The 26847-nt window shown below is 45.8% G+C and overlaps 1 protein-coding gene across 3 annotated transcripts in view; it reads left to right on the top strand.

Annotated features, from left to right (window-relative positions):
- Nucleotides 1-26847, top strand: part of LOC110511195 (arf-GAP with coiled-coil, ANK repeat and PH domain-containing protein 3) — a 164215-nt gene that overhangs the window by 105926 nt on the left and 31442 nt on the right. For 2 of the 3 annotated variants that reach the window (XM_090242057.1, XM_090242056.1), the window contains exons 1-5: nt 751-1157; nt 16488-16600; nt 17757-17808; nt 26304-26404; nt 26676-26787. In XM_090242057.1, the coding sequence (XP_090098183.1) occupies nt 1062-1157; nt 16488-16600; nt 17757-17808; nt 26304-26404; nt 26676-26787 (474 nt within the window). In that variant the 5' untranslated portion in view covers nt 751-1061. Of the gene's footprint in view, nt 1-750; nt 1158-16487; nt 16601-17756; nt 17809-26303; nt 26405-26675; nt 26788-26847 lie in introns of those variants that run through there. The other variant, XM_090242058.1, reaches the window with a different exon arrangement.

Below are 26847 nucleotides of genomic sequence, written 5' to 3'. Positions count from 1 at the left end.
GACAGATGGAAGCTGGGCTCCTCCAGGACGGAGGAGGGAAGAAAGAGGACCTGGCCTCAGGGTATCAAGGCTTTGGGGGGCCTCAGGGGGGGTAGAATGGAAGGCTCGTAAATCGCTCTGCGCACAGGGCGCAAGCGGTGGCTTTTCCATGGCAGCGGCTTCTGCGAGCGCAACAAAAATGACAGCTGTATGCTAATGAGGCAGTCTGCTAGGGGGCCCTTAGGAACTCAGTCGGGGTCTCAATTTACTACTGAGAAGTAGAATAGTAGAATACACATGGTACAATTTCTAAGTTTGGTGGTTACTTACTGTATGTCAGTTACTGACAGTGACTCAATTAGCCATGTCAGCTAACACTTTTTAGATTGGTAGTTAGCTGGCTAAACTATTTAAAATTGTAGTGATCATGGCGGAATACAGACTGGGCATGCAAGGCCCTGACCTCCCGGGGGTTCCCATTGATTTTGTTAGTCATTCCCACTCAAATATCATATTAACATGGAATAACTCATGACAAAATGTTTAGAATTGCATGAAATTAGCTTTAAAAGTGAAAATGTATCTCCACCCCATGGCAAAATGTGCAGAATTACAGGAAATGTACTTTAAAACAAAAAATATTCTCTCCACCATCAAGAGGAGGCCCGGGTGGGGAGCCCGCGACCAAATCTCTCTCAGTGCCCCCAAAACGCTAGAGCCGGCCCTGACTATACACACACACTGCAGGTACAAGCATGAGCAGCTGGTTTCGGGAGGCAGTGTGGGTTGGAGCGCGAAACGTCACTGCAGCACGAGCAGACTGTTGACATTCGGTGTTCTGGTGCTCTGGTGTCCGCTATTCTCCGTTTCTCCGGTGTTCTGATGCTCTGGTGTCCGCTATTCTCCGTTTCTCCGGTGTTCTGATGCTCTGGTGTCCGCTATTCTCCGTTTCTCCGGTGTTCTTCTGAAGTCTTCAGTTCAGACTCTTAATCCGTAACCGGAATATTGGAAATGATAACATTTTGACAATTGAACAGAAGCATCGTTTTTTTCTTTAAACCTTCGTTTTATTTTTATTATTTATGTTTGAGAATTTGGAACTTACTTTTAAACGTGAAATGTTGTTGGATTGTACTCTGCAAAAGATGAAGATATTTGGCAGGTTGGATTACACACTGGTGAGATTTTACTAAATTTACAGTTGCTTATTATAGGATGGTAAAATTCATACACATCTCCCAGGGCAACAATAATAACAGCTTTCTACAACAGGGATGGACCTCGGATATATTTCCAAAATGTATTTAGATACTGTTGAGAGTTACAATAGTAGAATACACAAGGTGCAGTATTGGAATGTGGTTATGTGTTAGTAGTTTTTCTCTTGTTAAATCAGTCACTGATAGTCACCTGAATTAGCCCACGTCAGCTAATTTTTTTTTTAGATTGGTACATTTGATGAGCGGACGGCTATCTAAACTTGTTATCGTGTTCGAAATACCATGTGAGCCAATTGGTTTTGTTAGTCAGTCACACTCCGATATATTAAACACAGTAACCATTTCTCTCCGCTCCCATGGCAAAATGTGTAGAATTGCATCAAATGTGTCAGGACGGCCGCCGGCCCATCTGTCTACCATTCACAATGAGATCAGAGCCTGAGGAGGGGTGTGTGTGTGTGTGTGTGTTCATCAACAGTTCTGCAATGTTGTCACACACACACACAAAGGGTGGAACAGAACAGAACAGAGTAGAACAACAACAGAACATAATAATTGCCTTCCAGGAAGGATTTATTTTTTTACAGAAATAATAATAATATTAATCTACAAGATGATGTACAGTAGTTCTATTACTTCTGTAGGTTGTAGTCCTAGGTGACAAGCAGACAGACAGTTCTGTAGGTTATAGTCCTAGGTGACAAGCAGACAGACAGTTCTGTAGGTTATAGTCCTAGGTGACAAGCAGACAGACAGTTCTGTAGGTTATAGTCCTAGGTGACAAGCAGACAGACAGTTCTGTAGGTTATAGTCCTAGGTGACAAGCAGACAGACAGTTCTGTAGGTTATAGTCCTAGGTGACAAGCAGACAGACAGACAGACAGTTCTGTAGGCTATAGTCCTAGGTGACAGGCAGACAGACAGTTCTGTAGGTTATAGTCCTAGGTGACAAGCAGACAGACAGTTCTGTAGGTTATAGTCCTAGGTGACAAGCAGACAGACAGACAGACAGTTCTGTAGGTTATAGTCCTAGGTGACAAGCAGACAGACAGACAGACAGTTCTGTAGGTTATAGTCCTAGGTGACAAGCAGACAGACAGTTCTGTAGGTTATAGTCCTAGGTGACAAGCAGACAGACAGACAGACAGTTCTGTAGGTTATAGTCCTAGGTGACAGGCAGACAGACAGTTCTGTAGGTTGTAGTCCTAGGTGACAAGCAGACAGACAGTTCTGTAGGTTATAGTCCTAGGTGACAAGCAGACAGACAGTTCTGTAGGTTATAGTCCTAGATGACAAACAGACAGACAGTTCTGTAGGTTATAGTCCTAGGTGACAAGCAGACAGACAGTTCTGTAGGTTATAGTCCTAGGTGACAAGCAGACAGACAGTTCTGTAGGTTATAGCCCTAGGTGACAAACAGACAGACAGTTCTGTAGGTTATAGTCCTAGGTGACAAGCAGACAGACAGTTCTGTAGGTTATAGTCCTAGGTGACAAACAGACAGACAGTTCTGTAGGTTATAGTCCTAGGTGACAAACAGACAGACAGTTCTGTAGGTTATAGTCCTAGGTGACAAACAGACAGACAGTTCTGTAGGTTGTAGTCCTAGGTGACAAGCAGACAGACAGTTCTGTAGGTTATAGTCCTAGGTGACAAACAGACAGACAGTTCTGTAGGTTGTAGTCCTAGGTGACAAGCAGACAGACAGTTCTGTAGGTTATAGTCCTAGGTGACAAACAGACAGACAGTTCTGTAGGTTGTAGTCCTAGGTGACAAGCAGACAGACAGTTCTGTAGGTTATAGTCCTAGGTGACAAGCAGACAGACAGTTCTGTAGGTTATAGCCCTAGGTGACAAGCAGACAGACAGTTCTGTAGGTTATAGCCCTAGGTGACAAGCAGACAGACAGTTCTGTAGGTTATAGTCCTAGGTGACAAGCAGACAGACAGTTCTGTAGGTTATAGCCCTAGGTGACAGGCAGACAGACAGTTCTGTAGGTTATAGTCCTAGGTGACAAGCAGACAGACAGTTCTGTAGGTTGTAGTCCTAGGTGACAAGCAGACAGACAGTTCTGTAGGTTGTAGTCCTAGGTGACAAGCAGACAGACAGTTCTGTAGGTTGTAGTCCTAGGTGACAAGCAGACAGACAGTTCTGTAGGTTATAGTCCTAGGTGACAAGCAGACAGACAGTTCTGTAGGTTGTAGTCCTAGGTGACAAGCAGACAGACAGACAGTTCTGTAGGTTGTAGTCCTAGGTGACAAGCAGACAGACAGTTCTGTAGGTTATAGTCCTAGGTGACAAGCAGACAGACAGACAGTTCTGTAGGTTATAGTCCTAGGTGACAAGCAGACAGACAGTTCTGTAGGTTGTAGTCCTAGGTGACAAGCAGACAGACAGTTCTGTAGGTTATAGTCCTAGGTGACAAACAGACAGACAGTTCTGTAGGTTATAGTCCTAGGTGACAAGCAGACAGACAGTTCTGTAGGTTATAGTCCTAGATGACAAACAGACAGACAGTTCTGTAGGTTATAGTCCTAGGTGACAGGCAGACAGACAGTTCTGTGGGTTATAGTCCTAGGTGACAGGCAGACAGACAGTTCTGTAGGCTATAGTCCTAGGTGACAAACAGACAGACAGTTCTGTAGGTTATAGTCCTAGGTGACAAGCAGACAGACAGTTCTGTAGGTTATAGTCCTAGGTGACAAGCAGACAGACAGTTCTGTAGGTTATAGCCCTAGGTGACAAGCAGACAGACAGTTCTGTAGGTTATAGCCCTAGGTGACAAGCAGACAGACAGTTCTGTAGGTTATAGTCCTAGGTGACAAGCAGACAGACAGTTCTGTAGGTTATAGTCCTAGGTGACAAGCAGACAGACAGTTCTGTAGGCTATAGTCCTAGGTGACAAACAGACAGACAGTTCTGTAGGTTATAGTCCTAGGTGACAAGCAGACAGACAGTTCTGTAGGTTATAGTCCTAGATGACAAACAGACAGACAGTTCTGTAGGTTATAGTCCTAGGTGACAGGCAGACAGACAGTTCTGTGGGTTATAGTCCTAGGTGACAGGCAGACAGACAGTTCTGTAGGTTATAGTCCTAGGTGACAGGCAGACAGACAGTTCTGTAGGTTATAGTCCTAGGTGACAAACAGACAGACAGTTCTGTAGGTTATAGTCCTAGGTGACAAGCAGACAGACAGTTCTGTAGGTTATAGTCCTAGGTGACAAGCAGACAGACAGTTCTGTAGGTTATAGTCCTAGGTGACAAACAGACAGACAGTTCTGTAGGTTATAGTCCTAGGTGACAAGCAGACAGACAGTTCTGTAGGTTATAGTCCTAGGTGACAAGCAGACAGACAGTTCTGTAGGTTATAGTCCTAGGTGACAAACAGACAGACAGTTCTGTAGGTTATAGTCCTAGGTGACAAGCAGACAGACAGTTCTGTAGGTTGTAGCCCTAGGTGACAAGCAGACAGACAGTTCTGTAGGTTATAGTCCTAGGTGACAAGCAGACAGACAGTTCTGTAGGTTATAGTCCTAGGTGACAAGCAGACAGACAGACAGTTCTGTAGGCTATAGTCCTAGGTGACAGGCAGACAGACAGTTCTGTAGGTTGTAGTCCTAGGTGACAAGCAGACAGACAGTTCTGTAGGTTATAGTCCTAGATGACAAGCAGACAGACAGTTCTGTAGGTTATAGTCCTAGGTGACAAGCAGACAGACAGTTCTGTAGGTTATAGTCCTAGGTGACAAACAGACAGACAGTTCTGTAGGTTATAGTCCTAGGTGACAAGCAGACAGACAGTTCTGTAGGTTGTAGCCCTAGGTGACAAGCAGACAGACAGTTCTGTAGGTTATAGTCCTAGGTGACAAGCAGACAGACAGTTCTGTAGGTTATAGTCCTAGGTGACAAGCAGACAGACAGACAGTTCTGTAGGCTATAGTCCTAGGTGACAGGCAGACAGACAGTTCTGTAGGTTGTAGTCCTAGGTGACAAGCAGACAGACAGTTCTGTAGGTTATAGTCCTAGATGACAAGCAGACAGACAGTTCTGTAGGTTATAGTCCTAGGTGACAAGCAGACAGACAGTTCTGTAGGTTATAGTCCTAGGTGACAAGCAGACAGACAGTTCTGTAGGTTGTAGCCCTAGGTGACAAGCAGGCAGACAGACAGTTCTGTAGGTTATAGTCCTAGGTGACAAGCAGACAGACAGTTCTGTAGGTTATAGTCCTAGGTGACAAGCAGACAGACAGTTCTGTAGGTTATAGTCCTAGGTGACAAGCAGACAGACAGTTCTGTAGGTTATAGTCCTAGGTGACAAGCATACAGACAGTTCTGTAGGTTATAGTCCTAGGTGACAAGCAGACAGACAGTTCTGTAGGTTATAGTCCTAGGTGACAAGCAGACAGACAGTTCTGTAGGTTATAGTCCTAGATGACAAGCAGACAGACAGTTCTGTAGGTTATAGTCCTAGGTGACAAGCAGACAGACAGTTCTGTAGGTTATAGTCCTAGGTGACAAGCAGACAGACAGTTCTGTAGGTTGTAGTCCTAGGTGACAAGCAGACAGACAGTTCTGTAGGTTGTAGTCCTAGGTGACAGGCAGACAGACAGTTCTGTAGGCTATAGTCCTAGGTGACAAGCAGACAGACAGTTCTGTAGGTTATAGTCCTAGGTGACAAGCAGACAGACAGTTCTGTAGGTTGTAGTCCTAGGTGACAAGCAGACAGACAGTTCTGTAGGTTGTAGTCCTAGGTGACAGGCAGACAGACAGTTCTGTAGGTTATAGTCCTAGGTGACAAGCAGACAGACAGTTCTGTAGGTTATAATCCTAGGTGACAAGCAGACAGACAGTTCTGTAGGTTGTAGTCCTAGGGGACAGGCAGACAGACAGTTCTGTAGGTTATAGTCCTAGGTGACAAGCAGACAGACAGTTCTGTAGGTTGTAGTCCTAGGGGACAGGCAGACAGACAGTTCTGTAGGTTATAGTCCTAGGTGACAAGCAGACAGACAGTTCTGTAGGTTATAGTCCTAGGTGACAGGCAGACAGACAGTTCTGTAGGTTATAGTCCTAGGTGACAAGCAGACAGACAGTTCTGTAGGTTATAGTCCTAGGTGACAAGCAGACAGACAGTTCTGTAGGTTATAATCCTAGGTGACAAGCAGACAGACAGTTCTGTAGGTTATAGTCCTAGGTGACAGGCAGACAGACAGTTCTGTAGGTTGTAGTCCTAGGTGACAAGCAGACAGACAGTTCTGTAGGTTATAGTCCTAGGTGACAAGCAGACAGACAGTTCTGTAGGTTATAGTCCTAGGTGACAAGCAGACAGACAGTTCTGTAGGTTATAGTCCTAGGTGACAAGCAGACAGACAGTTCTGTAGGTTATAGTCCTAGATGACAAGCAGACAGACAGACAGTTCTGTAGGTTATAGTCCTAGGTGACAAGCAGACAGACAGTTCTGTAGGTTGTAGTCCTAGGTGACAAGCAGACAGACAGTTCTGTAGGTTATAGTCCTAGGTGACAGACAGACAGACAGTTCTGTAGGTTATAGTCCTAGGTGACAAGCAGACAGACAGTTCTGTAGGTTGTAGCCCTAGGTGACAAGCAGACAGACAGTTCTGTAGGTTATAGTCCTAGGTGACAAGCAGACAGACAGTTCTGTAGGTTGTAGTCCTAGATGACAAGCAGACAGACAGTTCTGTAGGTTATAGTCCTAGATGACAAGCAGACAGACAGTTCTGTAGGTTATAGTCCTAGGTGACAGGCAGACAGACAGTTCTGTAGGTTGTAGTCCTAGGTGACAGACAGACAGACAGTTCTGTAGGTTATAGTCCTAGGTGACAAGCAGACAGACAGTTCTGTAGGTTGTAGCCCTAGGTGACAAGCAGACAGACAGTTCTGTAGGTTATAGTCCTAGGTGACAAGCAGACAGACAGTTCTGTAGGTTATAGTCCTAGGTGACAAGCAGACAGACAGTTCTGTAGGTTATAGTCCTAGGTGACAAGCAGACAGACAGTTCTGGAGGTTGTAGTCCTAGGTGACAAGCAGACAGACAGACAGTTCTGGAGGTTGTAGTCCTAGGTGACAAGCAGACAGACAGTTCTAAAGGTTGTAGTCCTAGGTGACAAGCAGGCAGACAGACAGTTCTGTAGGTTATAGTCCTAGGTGACAAGCAGACAGACAGACAGTTCTGTAGGTTGTAGTCCTAGGTGACAAGCAGACAGACAGTTCTGTAGGTTATAGTCCTAGGTGACAAGCAGACAGACAGTTCTAAAGGTTGTAGTCCTAGGTGACAAGCAGGCAGACAGACAGTTCTGTAGGTTATAGTCCTAGGTGACAAGCAGACAGACAGACAGTTCTGTAGGTTATAGTCCTAGATGACAAGCAGACAGACAGTTCTGTAGGTTATAGTCCTAGGTGACAAGCAGACAGACAGTTCTGTAGGTTATAGTCCTAGGTGACAAGCAGACAGACAGTTCTGTAGGTTGTAGTCCTAGGTGACAAGCAGACAGACAGTTCTGTAGGTTGTAGTCCTAGGTGACAGGCAGACAGACAGTTCTGTAGGTTATAGTCCTAGGTGACAAGCAGACAGACAGTTCTGTAGGTTATAGTCCTAGGTGACAAGCAGACAGACAGTTCTGTAGGTTGTAGTCCTAGGTGACAAGCAGACAGACAGTTCTGTAGGTTGTAGTCCTAGGTGACAGGCAGACAGACAGTTCTGTAGGTTGTAGCCCTAGGTGACAGGCAGACAGACAGTTCTGTAGGTTATAGTCCTAGGTGACAAGCAGACAGACAGACAGTTCTGTAGGTTATAGTCCTAGGTGACAAGCAGACAGACAGTTCTGTAGGTTATAGTCCTAGGTGACAGACAGACAGACAGTTCTGTAGGTTATAGTCCTAGGTGACAAGCAGACAGACAGTTCTGTAGGTTGTAGCCCTAGGTGACAAGCAGACAGACAGTTCTGTAGGTTATAGTCCTAGGTGACAAGCAGACAGACAGTTCTGTAGGTTGTAGTCCTAGATGACAAGCAGACAGACAGTTCTGTAGGTTATAGTCCTAGATGACAAGCAGACAGACAGTTCTGTAGGTTATAGTCCTAGGTGACAGGCAGACAGACAGTTCTGTAGGTTATAGTCCTAGGTGACAGACAGACAGACAGTTCTGTAGGTTATAGTCCTAGGTGACAAGCAGACAGACAGTTCTGTAGGTTGTAGCCCTAGGTGACAAGCAGACAGACAGTTCTGTAGGTTATAGTCCTAGGTGACAAGCAGACAGACAGTTCTGTAGGTTATAGTCCTAGGTGACAAGCAGACAGACAGTTCTGTAGGTTATAGTCCTAGGTGACAAGCAGACAGACAGTTCTGGAGGTTGTAGTCCTAGGTGACAAGCAGACAGACAGACAGTTCTGGAGGTTGTAGTCCTAGGTGACAAGCAGACAGACAGTTCTAAAGGTTGTAGTCCTAGGTGACAAGCAGGCAGACAGACAGTTCTGTAGGTTATAGTCCTAGGTGACAAGCAGACAGACAGACAGTTCTGTAGGTTGTAGTCCTAGGTGACAAGCAGACAGACAGTTCTGTAGGTTATAGTCCTAGGTGACAAGCAGACAGACAGTTCTAAAGGTTGTAGTCCTAGGTGACAAGCAGGCAGACAGACAGTTCTGTAGGTTATAGTCCTAGGTGACAAGCAGACAGACAGACAGTTCTGTAGGTTATAGTCCTAGATGACAAGCAGACAGACAGTTCTGTAGGTTATAGTCCTAGGTGACAAGCAGACAGACAGTTCTGTAGGTTATAGTCCTAGGTGACAAGCAGACAGACAGTTCTGTAGGTTGTAGTCCTAGGTGACAAGCAGACAGACAGTTCTGTAGGTTGTAGTCCTAGGTGACAGGCAGACAGACAGTTCTGTAGGTTATAGTCCTAGGTGACAAGCAGACAGACAGTTCTGTAGGTTATAGTCCTAGGTGACAAGCAGACAGACAGTTCTGTAGGTTGTAGTCCTAGGTGACAAGCAGACAGACAGTTCTGTAGGTTGTAGTCCTAGGTGACAGGCAGACAGACAGTTCTGTAGGTTGTAGCCCTAGGTGACAGGCAGACAGACAGTTCTGTAGGTTATAGTCCTAGGTGACAAGCAGACAGACAGTTCTGTAGGTTATAGTCCTAGGTGACAGGCAGACAGACAGTTCTGTAGGTTGTAGTCCTAGATGACAAGCAGACAGACAGTTCTGTAGGTTATAGTCCTAGGTGACAAGCAGACAGACAGTTCTGTAGGTTATAGTCCTAGGTGACAAGCAGACAGACAGTTATGTAGGTTGTAGCCCTAGGTGACAAGCAGACAGACAGTTCTGTAGGTTATAGTCCTAGGTGACAAGCAGACAGACAGTTCTGTAGGTTATAGTCCTAGGTGACAAGCAGACAGACAGTTCTGTAGGTTATAGTCCTAGGTGACAAGCAGACAGACAGTTCTGTAGGTTATAGTCCTAGGTGACAAGCAGACAGACAGTTCTGTAGGTTATAGTCCTAGGTGACAGGCAGACAGACAGTTCTGTAGGTTGTAGCCCTAGGTGACAGGCAGACAGACAGTTCTGTAGGTTATAGTCCTAGGTGACAAGCAGACAGACAGACAGTTCTGTAGGTTATAGTCCTAGGTGACAAGCAGACAGACAGACAGTTCTGTAGGTTATAGTCCTAGGTGACAAGCAGACAGACAGTTCTGTAGGTTATAGTCCTAGGTGACAAGCAGACAGACAGTTCTGTAGGCTATAGTCCTAGGTGACAAGCAGACAGACAGTTCTGTAGGTTATAGTCCTAGGTGACAAGCAGACAGACAGTTCTGTAGGTTATAGTCCTAGGTGACAAGCAGACAGACAGTTCTGTAGGTTGTAGTCCTAGGTGACAGGCAGACAGACAGTTCTGTAGGTTATAGTCCTAGGTGACAAGCAGACAGACAGTTCTGTAGGTTATAGTCCTAGATGACAAGCAGACAGACAGTTCTGTAGGTTATAGCCCTAGGTGACAAGCAGACAGACAGTTCTGTAGGTTATAGCCCTAGGTGACAAGCAGACAGACAGTTCTGTAGGTTATAGTCCTAGATGACAAGCAGACAGACAGTTCTGTAGGTTATAGTCCTAGGTGACAAGCAGACAGACAGTTCTGTAGTTGCAGCGTGTGGATAACCCCAGAGGTCATCTCCTGTTCTATGGAGTTTAGAACCCATCCCTTAAATGTAACTTTTTAGTCCCCGCCAGCTTCTGTTGTTGCAAGAATGGGTATTGGAGAACAAATGTGTTATCTGTGTAGAAACCTTGAGGATCTTTTCATAGACAGGAGTATTTGAGCTAGTGATGCTTACACAATGATCTGCGTCATACACTATGTTGGATTCCGTTCCGTTCTGTGTGTGTGTGTGTGTGTGTGTGTGTGTCTCTCAGTGCAGCTCCAAATCTATACAGTATTCCAGGTGGTAGCCACCTTGGTGCAGACCAAAAGCATGGCCACAACAATTAACAGTAATTTAACACATGCTATCTCCTTCCCTCCCTCCATCCACCCCTCCCTCCATCTCTTCCTTCCTCCGCCTCCTCAACCTAGTCCTCAGTGTGTGACGAAGGACCTAGGAGATATGAGAGGTCCTGACAGTGATTGTGTGTGTGTGTGTGTGTGTGAGAGAGAGAGATGAGTGGTCCTGACAGTGATTGTGTGTGTGTGTGTGTGTGTGTGTGTGTGTGTGTGTGTGTGTGTGTGTGTGTGTGTGTGTGTGTGTGTGTGTGTGTGTGTGTGTGTGTGTGTGTGTGTGTGAGAGAGATGAGTGTGTGTGTGTGTGTGAGAGAGATGAGTGGTCCTGGTGTCTTGTCTGATCAACATATGTCTTGTTTTAGTGAAGCTGATATAACCTGATACGTATAGTGTATTCTGAAAGTATTCAGACCCCTTGACTTTTTCCACATTTTGTTACGTTACAGCCTTATTCTAAAATTGATTAAATCTACACACAGTACTCTAAAATGACAAAGCAAAAACAGGGTTTATAGAAAATTTTGCAAATGTATTACAAAAAAATTGGTAATATCATAAGTATTCAGACCCTTTACTCAGTACTTTGTTGAAGCCCCTTTGGCAGTGATTACAGCCTAGAGTTTTCTTGGGTATGACGCTACAAGCTTGGCACACCTGTATTTGGGGAGTTTCTACCATTCTTCTCTGCAGATCCTCTCAAGCTCTTGTCAGGTTGGATGGGGAGCGTCGCTGCACAGCTATTTTCAGGTCTCTCCAGAGATGTTAGATCGGGTTCAAGTCCAGGCTCTGGCTGGGCAACTCAAGGACATTCAGAGACTTGTCCCAAAGCCACTCCTGCGTTGTCTTGGGTGTGTGCTTAGGGTCGTTGTCCTGTTGGAAGGTGAACAGTCTGAGGTCTTGAGCGTTCTGGAGCAGGTTTTCATTAAGCATCTCTCTGTACTTTGCTCCGTTCATCGGTCCCTCGATCTTGACTAGTCTCCCAGTCCTTGCCGCTGAAAAACATCCCCACAGCATGATGCTACCACCACCATGCTTCACCGTAGGGATGGTGCCAGGTTTCCTCCAGACATGATGCTTGGCATTCAGGCCAAAGAGTTCAATCTTGGTTTCATCAGACCAGAGAATGTTGTTTCTCATGGACTGAGAGTCTTTAGGTGCATTTTGGCAAACTCCAAGTGGGCTGTCTTGTGTCTTTTATTGAGGAGTGTCTTCTGTCTGGCAACTCTACCATAAAGGCCTGATTAGTGCAGTGCTTCAGAGATGGTTGTCGTTCTGGAAGGTTCTCCCATCTCCAAAGAGCAACTCTGGTGCTCTGGCATGGAATCATGTGACCAAGACCCTTCTCCCACGATTGCTCAGTTTGGCTGGGCGGCCAGCTCTAGGAAGAGTCTTGGTGGTTCCAAACTTTTTCCATTTAAGAATGATGGAGGCCACTGTGTTCTTGGAGAACTTCAAAGCCGTAAGGTAACCGGAAGGTTGCAAGTTCAAACCCCCGAGCTGACAAGGTACAAATCTGTCGTTCTGCCCCTGAACAGGCAGTTAACCCACTGTTCCTAGGCCGTCATTGAAAATAAGAATTTGTTCTTAACTGACTTGCCTAGTTAAATAAAGGTTACAAATATATATATATCTTTCCTCTGTATCAAACAGCATCCATTGGGCAACACCAGTGAATGATTGACAGCCCCATACCCCCCCCCCCCATTTAACTATCTGTCAACCTGTTTGTTCTCAGACAAACATAAGGCTGTTTCCTGGGGATAGTCTAGTTTCCCACCAGCTTATCTAAAAACCATTAGGTCACAGAACAGCATTCTGTCCCCTCTGCAAGTTCTCTATGACATACTGTACACTACAGTGGAGGCTGGTGGGAGATGCTATAGAAGGACTGGCTCATTGTAATGCCTGGAATGGAATAAATGAAATGGTATCAAACATATGGAAACCACATGACTCCATTCCATTTACTCTGTTCCAGCCATTTCACAGAGCCTGTCCTCCTATAGCCCCTCGCACCAGCCTCCACTGGTTTGTCACTAAGGCTGTTTGGGTTATTGTATTCACAGGGCCGTATGCAGAAATCTTATTTTACATCTCGAGTCTGAGGCGGTTGTTGTTTAAGTCTCTTAAGATTCAGTCCATCTGTGAGAGGATATGCTGCGAGCCTACAGTATAGGACAATTAGCTTTTATGTAAACAAAGTATATATATATATATATATATATATATATATATATATATATATATATATATATAGATATTGATGGTTTGGGATGAGTTGGATCGCAAAGTGAAGGAAAATCAGCCAACAAGTGCTCAGCATATGTGGGAATTCCTTCTAAACTGTTGGAAAAGCATTCCAGGTGAAGCTGGTTGAGAGAATGGCAGGAGGGTGCAAAGCTATCATCAAGGCAAAGGTGTGGCTAAAAAAATATATATATATTTATATTTTACTGTATGTAATATACAGTACCAGTCAAAAGTTTGGACACACCATCTAATTTTTACTATTTTCTACATTGTAGAATAATAGTGAAGACATCACAACTATGAAATAACACATATGGAATCATGTAGTAACCAAAAAAGTGTACCACACCTTTGCCTTCACTTTGCGGTGCAACTCATCCCAAACCATCTCAACTGGGTTGAGGTCGGGTGATTGTGGAGGCCAGGTCATCTGATGCAGCACTCCATCTCTCTCCTTCTTGGTCAAATAGCCCTTACACAGCTTGGAGGTGTGTTGGTTCATTGTCCTGTTGAAAAACAAACAATAGTCCCACTAAACGCAAACCAGATGGCATATCGCTGCAGAATGCTGTTGTAGCCTTGCTGGTTAAGTGTGCCTTGAATTCCAAATAAATCACTGAGTGTCACCAGCAAAGCACCCCCACACCATCACACCTCCTCCTCCATGCTTCACGGTGGGAATCACACATGCAGAGATCATCCGTTCACCTACTCTGCATCTCACAAAGACACGGTGGTTGGAACCAAAAATCTCAAATTTCAACTCCAGACCAAATGGCAGATTTCCACTGGTCTAATGTCCATTACTCATGTTTCTTGGCCCAAGCAAATCTCTTCTTATTGGTGTCCTTTAGTAGTGGTTTCTTTGCAGCAATTTGACCATGAAGGCCTGATTCACGCAGTCTCCTCTGAACAGTTGATGTTGAGATGTCTGTTACTTGACCTCTGTGAAGCATTTATTTGGGGTGAAATCTGAGGCTGGTAACTCTAATGAACTTATCCTCTGCAGCAGAGGTATCTCTGGGTCTTCCTTTCCTGTGGCAGTCCTCATGAGAGCAAGTTAACTTAATGAACTTATCCTCTGCAGCAGAGGGAACTCTGGGTCTTCCTTTCCTGTGGCGGTCCTCATGAGAGACAGTTATCTCTAATGAACTTATCCTCTGCAGCAGAGGTAACTCTGGGTCTTCCTTTCCTGTGGCGGTCCTCATGAGAGCCAGTTTCATCATAGCGCTTGATAGTTTCTGCAACTGCACTTGAAGAAATGTTCAAAGTTCTTGAAATGTTCCTGGTTGATTGACCTTGTCATGTCTTAAAGTAATGATGGACTCTTGTTTCTCTTTGCTTATTTGAGCTCTTCTTGCCATAATATGGACTTTTTACCAAATAGGGCTATCTTCTGTATACCACCCCTACCTTGTCACAACACAGCTGATTGGCTCAAACACATTAAGAAGGAAAGAAATACCATACATTAACTTTTAACAATGCACACCTGTTAATTGAAATGCATTCCTGGTGACTACCTCATGAAGCTGGTTGAGGTAATGCCTAGAGTGTGCAAAGCTGTCATCAAGGCAAAGGGTGGCTACTTTGATTTGTTTAACACTTTTTTGGTTACTACATGATTCCATATGTGTTATTACATAGTTGTGATGTCTTCACTGTTATTCTACAATGTAGAAAATAGGAAAAATAAAGAAAAACCCTTGAATGAGTAGGTGTGTCCAAACTTTTGACTGTTGTGTGTGTGTGTATATACAGTGCCTTGCGAAAGTATTCGGCCCCCTTGAACTTTGCGACCTTTTGCCACATTTCAGGCTTCAAACATAAAGATATAAAACTGTATTTTTTTGTGAAGAATCAACAACAAGTGGGACACAATCATGAAGTGGAACGACATTTATTGGATATTTCAAACTTTTTTATTAAATCAAAAACTGAAAAATTGGGCGTGCAAAATTATATATATAAAAAAAAATTATATATATATATATATATTCACACAAAAAAAAAGTTAAACTGTATATTATGTTACTGTGTAGTAAATAAATAAATAAATATATATTTACTGCACAGGAACATAATATACAGTTGTACCGTAGTTCATACTACAGGAATTGTTATTTTCTTGCCCAGTTAGCTTTAAAGATTTACAGTTGACTTCAGACCCTAACCACAGTCTCTCTCCCCCGTAAGTTAGCAACAGACACAAACATTAACCCTCCTCTCCTCTCCTCTGTAAGTTAGCAACAGACACAGACATTAACCCTCCTCTCCTCTCCTCTGTAAGTTAGCAACAGACACAAACATTAACCCTCCTCTCCTCTGTAAGTTAGCAACAGACACAGACATTAACCCTCCTCTCCTCTCCTCTGTAAGTTAGCAACAGATACAAACATTAACCCTCCTCTCCTCTGTAAGTTAGCTACAGACACAGACATTAACCCTCCTCTCCTCTCCTCTGTAAGTTAGCTACAGACACAGACATTAACCCTCCTCTCCTCTCCTCTGTAAGTTAGCTACAGACACAGACATTAACCCTCCTCTCCTCTCCTCTGTAAGTTAGCAACAGACACAAACATTAACCCTCCTCTCCTCTGTAAGTTAGCTACAGACACAGACATTAACCCTCCTCTCCTCTGTAAGTTAGCTACAGACACAGACATTAACCCTCCTCTCCTCTGTAAGTTAGCTACAGACACAGACATTAACCCTCCTCTCCTCTCCTCTGTAAGTTAGCAACAGACACAGACATTAACCCTCCTCTCCTCTCCTCTGTAAGTTAGCTACAGACACAAGCATTAACCCTACTCTCCTCTCCTCTGTAAGTTAGCAACAGACACAAACATTAACCCTCCTCTCCTCTGTACGTTAGCTACAGACACAGACATTAACCCTCCTCTCCTCTCCTCTGTAAGTTAGCTACAGACACAGACATTAACCCTCCTCTCCTCTCCTCTGTAAGTTAGCTACAGACACAGACATTAACCCTCCTCTCCTCTGTAAGTTAGCTACAGACACAGACATTAACCCTCCTCTCCTCTCCTCTGTAAGTTAGCAACAGACACAGACATTAACCCTCCTCTCCTCTCCTCTGTAAGTTAGCTACAGACACAGACATTAACCCTCCTCTCCTCTCCTCTGTAAGTTAGCTACAGACACAAACATTAACCCTCCTCTCCTCTGTAAGTTAGCTACAGACACAGACATTAACCCTCCTCTCCTCTCCTCTGTAAGTTAGCTACAGACACAGACATTAACCCTCCTCTCCTCTCCTCTGTAAGTTAGCTACAGACACAGACATTAACCCTCCTCTCCTCTCCTCTGTAAGTTAGCAACAGACACAGACATTAACCCTCCTCTCCTCTCCTCTGTAAGTTAGCTACAGACACAGACATTAACCCTCCTCTCCTCTCCTCTGTAAGTTAGCTACAGACACAAACATTAACCCTCCTCTCCTCTGTAAGTTAGCTACAGACACAGACATTAACCCCAGTCTCCCCCTCCCTCCCTTTGTCTTGGTCTCTAGGACTTCTCCTATGATGATAATAAGGTGGAGTTCAACGTGGACGCTCCTAACGGAGTGGTGATGGAAGGTTACCTGTTCAAGAGGGCCTCCAATGCCTTCAAGACCTGGAACAGGTGAGATAGAGACACCTGTCTTACACCTCAACTACAACACCTTTCCAGAAATAAGTCCCTCACTGTTGCCGCTTGTTATAGACCCCCCTCTGCCCCCAGCTGTGCCCTGGGGGCATATGACACCATATGTGAATTAATTGCCCCCTGTTTATCTTCAGAGTTTGCACTGTTAGCTGACCTAAACTGGGATATGCTTAACACCCCAGCCATCCTACAATCTAAGCTAGATGCCCTCAATCTCACAGAAATCATCAAGGAACCTACCAGGTACAACCCTAAATCTGTAAACACGGGCACCCTCATAGATATCATCCTGACCAACCTGCCCTCTAAATACACCACTGCTGTCTTCAACCAGGATCTCAGCGATCACTGCCCATAATGGGTCTTCGGTCAAAAAAAACACCCCTCATCACTGTCAAACACTCCCTAAAACACTTCAGCGAGCAGGCCTTTCTAATCGATCTGGCCCGGGTATCCTGGAAGGATATTGACCTCCTTCCGTCAGTAGAGGATGCCTAGTTATTCTTTAAGTGCTTTTCTCACCATCTTAAATAAGCCCCTTTCAAAAAATGTAGAACTAAGAACAGATATAGTCCTTGGTTCACTCCAGACCTGACTGCCCTTGACCAGCACAAAAACATTCTGTGGCGTTCTGCATTAGCATCGAATAGCCCCGCGATATGCAACTAAATCCACGATAATCGAGAATTTCAATAGCATCTCCAATCCAAAATTAAATCTAGAATTGGCTTCCTATTTCGCAACAAAGCCTCCTTCACTCATGTTGACAAACATACCCTCATAAAACTGACTATCCTACCGATCCTTGACTTCGGCGATGTCATTTACAAAATAGCCTCCAACACTCTACTCAGCAAATTGGATTGTGTTATTGACTGTACGTTTGTTTATTCCATGTGTAACTCTGTGTCGTTGTTTGTGTCACACGGCTTTGCTTGATCTTGGCCAGGCCGCAGTTGTAAATGAGAACTTGTTCTCAACTGGCCTACCTGGTTAAATAAAGGTGAAATAAACAAATGTAAAAACACAACAGTACTGTTTGATTCAGAGTGGTACTTCATCTAACTCAGTCTCCTCTTGTCTCCTCTCCTCCTCTCTAATCCTTTCCTCCCCTCCTCCTCTCTCCTTCCAGACGGTGGTTCTCCATACAGAACAGCCAGCTGGTCTACCAGAAGCGACTTAAGGTAAGAAAAGAACTGGGACTTTTGAAAGGATAGCTATGTAATCCGCCTGAATGCCGGTCTGTTTGTGCCATCATTAGGCTGGTGGCCAATCATCAACAAAGGGGCTTTAGTTATTGAGATACCCCTACAAACTCATGTTACCCAATATTACAAGCTCTGATATTGCTAACATTTGGAACACAAGTAGTCAGTTGCCTTCCCAACATAAACGAACAGCAGTCGGATATCTTAATGCATCTAAGAAATATAGACCTGTAAAGAGAAAGATACAATAGGAGGAAATATCAACTATGAATATTTTTGATGAATTTAAACTTTCCAAGTCAAATGTGGTCTCATTCAGTGCTGTTGTATGGTCCTGTCCTACACATTTATTACATTCCAGCCAATGAGCCCGTCTTCCTGTAGCTCCTCCCATCAGCCTTCTCGACTCCAAATCCGTTATTTCATCCAAAAATCCAATATGACTGCCATTATACCATTAAATGGTGGTTTAATCAGCTGTTGTCAGCGGTGTATAGGTGAGGACGGAGTCAAGCAGGACGGAGTAAAAAATAACGTACTTTACTCTGGGAAAATAACCAGTACAATAAATCCACGTGGGGAACTACAAACCCTAACACACAAGACTAACACATAACGGAACAATCACGCACCAACACATAACGGGAACCACAGGGTTAAATAGGGAAATAATAATAACTGAATGGGAACCAGGTGTGTACAATCAAGACATAACAAATGGAAAACAGAAACATGGATCGGTGGCAGCCAAAAAGACAGTGACGACGAGCGCCAAACGCCTCCCGAACAAGGAGAGGGAACCAACTTCGGCGGAACCTGTTTTAGGTTTTAAATGAGAGACGTCTTTTAGATGTGTGTACTGTACCTATGACCTGTACTCAATACCAATGTTGTGTCATTAAACTAGACGTGTGTACTGTACCTGTGACCTGTACTCAATACCAATGTTGTGTCATTAAACTAGACGTGTGTACTGTACCTATGACCTGTACTCAATACCAATGTTGTGTCATTAAACTAGATGTGTGTACTGTACCTATCACCTGTACTCAATACCAATGTTGTGTCATTAAACTAGACGTGTGTACTGTACCTATCACCTGTACTCAATACCAATGTTGTGTCATTAAGCTATGTTGGGCATCCAGTAGGCTAATGTTCCTATAGACCCAGTAAGACCAGCAGTAGGCCTGCCATAAATAAACACCATTGTCTGGATATAGCAAAGACAGCAGACTGCTTGGCAGCACCAAATATTCCAAGACATGAAGTCTCTTTTGGGAAACAATGAGGCAACTGGGAGGCTCAAACAAAAGACAAGATGAACTCTGGACACCCTCTCCCTAGCTCTACAACTTGTGGAATACCAACCTGGACACCCTCTCCCTAGCTCTACAACTTGTGGAATACCAACCTGGACACCCTCTCCCTAGCTCTACAACTTGTGGAATACCAACCTGGACACCCTCTCCCTAGCTCTACAACTTGTGGAATACCAACCTGGACACCCTCTCCCTAGCTCTACAACTCGTGGAATACCAACCTGGACACCCTCTCCCTAGCTCTACAACTTGTGGAATACCAACCTGGACACCCTCTCCCTAGCTCTACAACTTGTGGAATACCAACCTGGACACCCTCTCCCTAGCTCTACAACTTGTGGAATACCAACCTGGACACCCTCTCCCTAGCTCTACAACTTGTGGAATACCAACCTGGACACCCTCTCCCTAGCTCTACAACTTGTGGAATACCAACCTGGACACCCTCTCCCTAGCTCTACAACTTGTGGAATACCAACCTGGACACCCTCTCCCTAGCTCTACAACTTGTGGAATACCAACCTGGACACCCTCTCCCTAGCTCTACAACTTGTGGAATACCAACCTGGACACCCTCTCCCTAGCTCTACAACTTGTGGAATACCAACCTGGACACCCTCTCCCTAGCTCTACAACTTGTGGAATACCAACTGTGGTATACCTGGACACCCTCTCCCTAGCTCTACAACTTGTGGAATACCAACTGTGGTATACCTGGACACCCTCTCCCTAGCTCTACAACTTGTGGAATACCAACTGTGGTATACCTGGACACCCTCTCCCTAGCTCTACAACTTGTGGAATACCAACTGTGGTATACCTGGACACCCTCTCCCTAGCTCTACAACTTGTGGAATACCAACTGTGGTATACCTGGACACCCTCTCCCTAGCTCTACAACTTGTGGAATACCAACTGTGGTATACCTGGACACCCTCTACCTAGCTCTACAACTTGTGGAATACCAACTGTGGTATACCTGGACACCCTCTCCCTAGCTCTACAACTTGTGGTATACCAACTGTGGTATACCTGGACACCCTCTCCCTAGCTCTACAACTTGTGAAATACCAACTGTGGTATACCTGGACACCCTCTCCCTAGCTCTACAACTTGTGAAATACCAACTGTGGTATACCTGGACACCCTCTCCCTAGCTCTACAACTTGTGGTATACCAACTGTGGTATACCTGGACACCCTCTCCCTAGCTCTACAACTTGTGAAATACCAACTGTGGTATACCTGGACACCCTCTCCCTAGCTCTACAACTTGTGGAATACCAACCTGGACACCCTCTCCCTAGCTCTACAACTTGTGAAATACCAACTGTGGTATACCTGGACACCCTCTCCCTAGCTCTACAACTTGTGAAATACCAACTGTGGTATACCTGGACACCCTCTCCCTAGCTCTACAACTTGTGGAATACCAACCTGGACACCCTCTCCCTAGCTCTACAACTTGTGGAATACCAACCTGGACACCCTCTCCCTAGCTCTACAACTTGTGGAATACCAACTGTGGTATACCTGGACACCCTCTCCCTAGCTCTACAACTTGTGGAATACCAACCTGGACACCCTCTCCCTAGCTCTACAACTTGTGGAATACCAACCTGGACACCCTCTCCCTAGCTCTACAACTTGTGGAATACCAACTGTGGTATACCTGGACACCCTCTCCCTAGCTCTACAACTTGTGGAATACCAACTGTGGTATACCTGGACACCCTCTCCCTAGCTCTACAACTTGTGGAATACCAACTGTGGTATACCTGGACACCCTCTCCCTAGCTCTACAACTTGTGGAATACCAACTGTGGTATACCTGGACACCCTCTCCCTAGCTCTACAACTTGTGGAATACCAACTGTGGTATACCTGGACACCCTCTCCCTAGCTCTACAACTTGTGGAATACCAACTGTGGTATACCTGGACACCCTCTCCCTAGCTCTACAACTTGTGGAATACCAACTGTGGTATACCTGGACACCCTCTCCCTAGCTCTACAACTTGTGGAATACCAACTGTGGTATACCTGGACACCCTCTCCCTAGCTCTACAACTTGTGGAATACCAACTGTGGTATACCTGGACACCCTCTCCCTAGCTCTACAACTTGTGGAATACCAACTGTGGTATACCTGGACACCCTCTCCCTAGCTCTACAACTTGTGGAATACCAACTGTGGTATACCTGGACACCCTCTCCCTAGCTCTACAACTTGTGGAATACCAACTGTGGTATACCTGGACACCCTCTCCCTAGCTCTACAACTTGTGGAATACCAACTGTGGTATACCTGGACACCCTCTCCCTAGCTCTACAACTTGTGGTATACCAACTGTGGTATACCTGGACACCCTCTCCCTAGCTCTACAACTTGTGGAATACCAACTGTGGTATACCTGGACACCCTCTCCCTAGCTCTACAACTTGTGGAATACCAACTGTGGTATACCTGGACACCCTCTCCCTAGCTCTACAACTTGTGGTATACCAACTGTGGTATACCTGGACACCCTCTCCCTAGCTCTACAACTTGTGGAATACCAACTGTGGTATACCTGGACACCCTCTCCCTAGCTCTACAACTTGTGGAATACCAACTGTGGTATACCTGGACACCCTCTCCCTAGCTCTACAACTTGTGGAATACCAACTGTGGTATACCTGGACACCCTCTCCCTAGCTCTACAACTTGTGGAATACCAGCTGTGGTATACCTGGACACCCTCTCCCTAGCTCTACAACTTGTGGAATACCAACTGTGGTATACCTGGACACCCTCTCCCTAGCTCTACAACTTGTGGAATACCAACTGTGGTATACCTGGACACCCTCTCCCTAGCTCTACAACTTGTGGAATACCAACTGTGGTATACCTGGACACCCTCTCCCTAGCTCTACAACTTGTGGAATACCAACTGTGGTATACCTGGACACCCTCTCCCTAGCTTTACAACTTGTGGAATACCAACTGTGGTATACCTGGACACCCTCTCCCTAGCTCTACAACTTGTGGAATACCAACTGTGGTATACCTGGACACCCTCTCCCTAGCTCTACAACTTGTGGTATACCAACTGTGGTATAACTTGTGGCTCCAGGATTGGCCTCTGAAATCACCTCGTTATGAAGAAGTAAGCTTTGATTAATTGCTAGTCCAATACGGCTGCCTGAATCCAACATGACCTTCCACTGACTCACTGGATGTGTGATGCTCGTTAGGATGTTCAATCGCACTCTTCTACTGTTTGGGTTGAGCTGGTGACATTATAGTGGACTCTTCTACTGTTTGGGTTGAGCTGGTGACATTATAATGGACTCTTCTACTGTTTGGGTTGAGCTGGTGACATTATAATGGACTCTTCTACTGTTTGGGTTGAGCTGGTGACATTATAGGGGACTCTTCTACTGTTTGGGTTGAGCTGCTGACATTATAGTGGACTCTTCTGCTGTTTGGGTTGAGCTGGTGACGTTCCAGTGGATGCAACCAAACATGATGCCAAGTGCATAAGACAGGTGTTCATCACTTCCTGGGTGGATCGGGACATTAGCCTGCTGGTCTTACTGAGTCTCTAGGGACATTAGCCTGCTGGTCTTACTGAGTCTCTAGGAACATTAGCCTGCTGGTCTTACTGAGTCTCTAGGAACATTAGCCTGCTGGCCTTACTGAGTCTATAGGAACATTAGCCTGCTGGCCTTACTGAGTCTATAGGAACATTAGCCTGCTGGCCTTACTGAGTCTATAGGAACATTAGCCTGCTGGCCTTACTGAGTCTATAGGAACATTAGCCTGCTGGTCTTACTGAGTCTCTAGGAGCATTAGCCTGCTGGCCTTACTGAGTCTATAGGAACATTAGCCTGCTGGCCTTACTGAGTCTATAGGAACATTAGCCTGCTGGCCTTACTGAGTCTATAGGAACATTAGCCTGCTGGTCTTACTGGGTCTATAGGAACATTAGCCTGCTGGTCTTACTGAGTCTATAGGAACATTAGCCTGCTGGCCTTACTGAGTCTATAGGAACATTAGCCTGCTGGTCTTACTGGGTCTATAGGAACATTAGCCTGCTGGCCTTACTGAGTCTATAGGAACATTAGCCTGCTGGCCTTACTGGGTGGATAGGAACATTAGCCTGCTGGTCTTACTGAGTCTATAGGAACATTAGCCTGCTGGTCTTACTGGGTCTATAGGAACATTAGCCTGCTGTTCTTACTGGGTGGATAGGAACATTAGCCTGCTGGTCTTACTGAGTCTATAGGAACATTAGCCTGCTGGCCTTACTGGGTCTATAGGAACATTAGCCTGCTGTTCTTACTGGGTGGATAGGAACATTAGCCTGCTGGCCTTACTGAGTCTATAGGAACATTAGCCTGCTGGTCTTACTGAGTCTCTAGGAGCATTAGCCTGCTGGCCTTACTGAGTCTATAGGAACATTAGCCTGCTGGCCTTACTGAGTCTATAGGAACATTAGCCTGCTGGCCTTACTGAGTCTATAGGAACATTAGCCTGCTGGTCTTACTGAGTCTCTAGGAACATTAGCCTGCTGGCCTTACTGAGTCTATAGGAACATTAGCCAAAGCTATTTAGGAGAGATATAACACCTGGCACAAATTATTGTCTAGTTGTGTTTTCCTGCTGAGGGGTGTCTTATTCCTGCACCCAGAGGGGAGTAGTTCACAGCCCGGGTACAGGGGGTGGCTTGGGTCTAAAATGATTTTGTGAGCCTTTACGTAGGGCCCTGACCTTAAAGATCTCATCCAGGCCTGTCTGTTTGACTCCAATGACCTTGGGGAGGGCCCTGACCTTAAAGATCTCATCCAGGCCTGTCTGTTTGACTCCAATGACCTTGGGGAGGGCCCTGACCTTAAAGATCTCATCCAGGCCTGTCTGTTTGACTCCAATGACCTTGGGGAGGGCCCTGACCTTAAAGATCTCATCCAGGCCTGTCTGTTTGACTCCAATGACCTTGGGGAGGGCCCTGACCTTAAATATCTCATCCAGGCCTGTCTGTTGGACTCCAATGACCTTGGGGAGGGCCCTGACCTTAAAGATCTCATCCAGGCCTGTCTGTTTGACTCCAAGTACCTTGTGGAGGGCCCTGACCTTAAAGATCTCATCCAGGCCTGTCTGTTGGACTCCAAGTAACTTGGGGAGGGCCCTGACCTTAAAGATCTCATCCAGGCCTGTCTGTTTGACTCCAAGTACCTTGGGGAGGGCCCTGACCTTAAAGATTTCATCCAGGCCTGTCTGTTTGACTCCAATGACCTTGGGGAGGGCCCTGACCTTAAAGATCTCATCCAGGCCTGTCTGTTTGACTCCAATGACCTTGGGGAGGGCCCTGACCTTAAATATCTATTCCAGGCCTGTCTGTTGGACTCCAATGACCTTGGGGAGGGCCCTGACCTTAAAGATCTCATCCAGGCCTGTCTGTTTGACTCCAAGTACCTTGGGGAGGGCCCTGACCTTAAAGATCTCATCCAGGCCTGTCTGTTTGACTCCAAGTACCTTGGGGAGGGCCCTGACCTTAAAGATCTCATCCAGGCCTGTCTGTTTGACTCCAATGACCTTGGGGAGGGCCCTGACCTTAAAGATCTCATCCAGGCCTGTCTGTTTGACTCCAATGACCTTGGGGAGGGCCCTGACCTTAAATATCTATTCCAGGCCTGTCTGTTGGACTCCAATGACCTTGGGGAGGGCCCTGACCTTAAAGATCTCATCCAGGCCTGTCTGTTTGACTCCAAGTACCTTGGGGAGGGCCCTGACCTTAAAGATCTCATCCAGGCCTGTCTGTTTGACTCCAAGTACCTTGGGGAGGGCCCTGACCTTAAAGATCTCATCCAGGCCTGTCTGTTTGACTCCAAGTACCTTGTGGAGGGCCCTGACCTTAAAGATCTCATCCAGGCCTGTCTGTTGGACTCCAAGTAACTTGGGGAGGGCCCTGACCTTAAAGATCTCATCCAGGCCTGTCTGTTTGACTCCAAGTACCTTGGGGAGGGCCCTGACCTTAAAGATCTCATCCAGGCCTGTCTGTTTGACTCCAATGACCTTGGGGAGGGCCCTGACCTTAAAGATCTCATCCATGCCTGTCTGTTTGACTCCAAGTACCTTGGGGAGGGCCCTGACCTTAAAGATCTCATCCAGGCCTGTCTGTTTGACTCCAATGACCTTGGGGAGGGCCCTGACCTTAAAGATCTCATCCAGGCCTGTCTGTTTGACTCCAATGACCTTGGGGAGGGCCCTGACCTTAAATATCTATTCCAGGCCTGTCTGTTGGACTCCAATGACCTTGGGGAGGGCCCTGACCTTAAAGATCTCATCCAGGCCTGTCTGTTTGACTCCAAGTACCTTGGGGAGGGCCCTGACCTTAAAGATCTCATCCAGGCCTGTCTGTTTGACTCCAAGTACCTTGTGGAGGGCCCTGACCTTAAAGATCTCATCCAGGCCTGTCTGTTTGACTCCAAGTACCTTGCTTGCTGTGGTGATATTCCTTCTCAGCCCCAGAACTACAACCACTACTGTTAGCTGTGTAACCTGGTCAGGCCCCAGAACTACAACCACTACTGTTAGCTGTGTAACCTGGTCAGGCACCAGAACTACAACCACTACTGTTAGCTGTGTAACCTGGTCAGGCCCCAGAACTACAACCACTACTGTTAGCTGTGTAACCTGGTCAGGCACCAGAACTACAACCACTACTGTTAGCTGTGTAACCTGGTCAGGCACCAGAACTACAACCACTACTGTTAGCTGTGTAACCTGGTCAGGCCCCAGAACTACAACCACTACTGTTAGCTGTGTAACCTGGTCAGGCCCCAGAACTACAACCACTACTGTTAGCTGTGTAACCTGGTCAGGCCCCAGAACTACAACCACTACTGTTAGCTGTGTAACCTGGTCAGGCCCCAGAACGCCAACCATATTGGACTTTGGACACCATATTGGACTTTGGACACCATATTGGATTTGAGGCTAAATCCAGGGTGGCCCCAAAGACAATATGTGGTGGCCCCCTGACTAAATTACAAGAGAAGGGGCTGAAGATACTCAGCCAATGAAAGGATGTTGGGTTTTTATTGACACCGCTCTCAGCCAATGAACGAATGTTGTGTTTTGATTGACACTGCTCTCTGCCAATAGGATGCCCTGACGGTGGTGGTGGAGGACCTGAGGCTGTGTTCAGTCAAACCTTGCGAGGACGGAGAGAGGAGGTTCTGCTTTGAGGTGGTGTCCCCCACTAAGTAAGTATGTGTGTGTATATGTGCGAATATGATCGTTGTGTGTGTGTGTGTGTGTGTGTGTGTGTGTGTGTGTGTGTGTGTGTGTGTGTGTGTGTGTGTGTGTGTGTGTGTGTGTGTGTGTGTATGATCGGTTTGTGTGTGGGTGAATATGATCTATCGTGTGTGTGTGTGTATATATGATCGGTGTGTGTGTGGGTGAGTATGATCTATCGGTGTGTGTGTGTGTGTGTGTATGTGTGTGTCCTCTCCTCACCCTCCTCTCTCCCACTAGGAGCTGTATGCTCCAGGCAGAGTCAGAGAAGTTACGGCAGGCCTGGATCCAAGCTGTACAGGCCTCCATCGCCTCTGCATACAGAGAGATATCAGACAACTACTACATCGAGGTACTGGCCCTGACCTCAACCCTAACCCTAAAATCAATCCTGGCACTAACCCCAAAATTA

This window comes from Oncorhynchus mykiss, chromosome 7, assembly GCF_057628025.1.
Source record: "Oncorhynchus mykiss isolate SJ-2025 chromosome 7, ASM5762802v1, whole genome shotgun sequence".
Taxonomy (NCBI): domain Eukaryota; kingdom Metazoa; phylum Chordata; class Actinopteri; order Salmoniformes; family Salmonidae; genus Oncorhynchus; species Oncorhynchus mykiss.
This window is presented reverse-complemented; position numbering and strand designations above follow the sequence as displayed.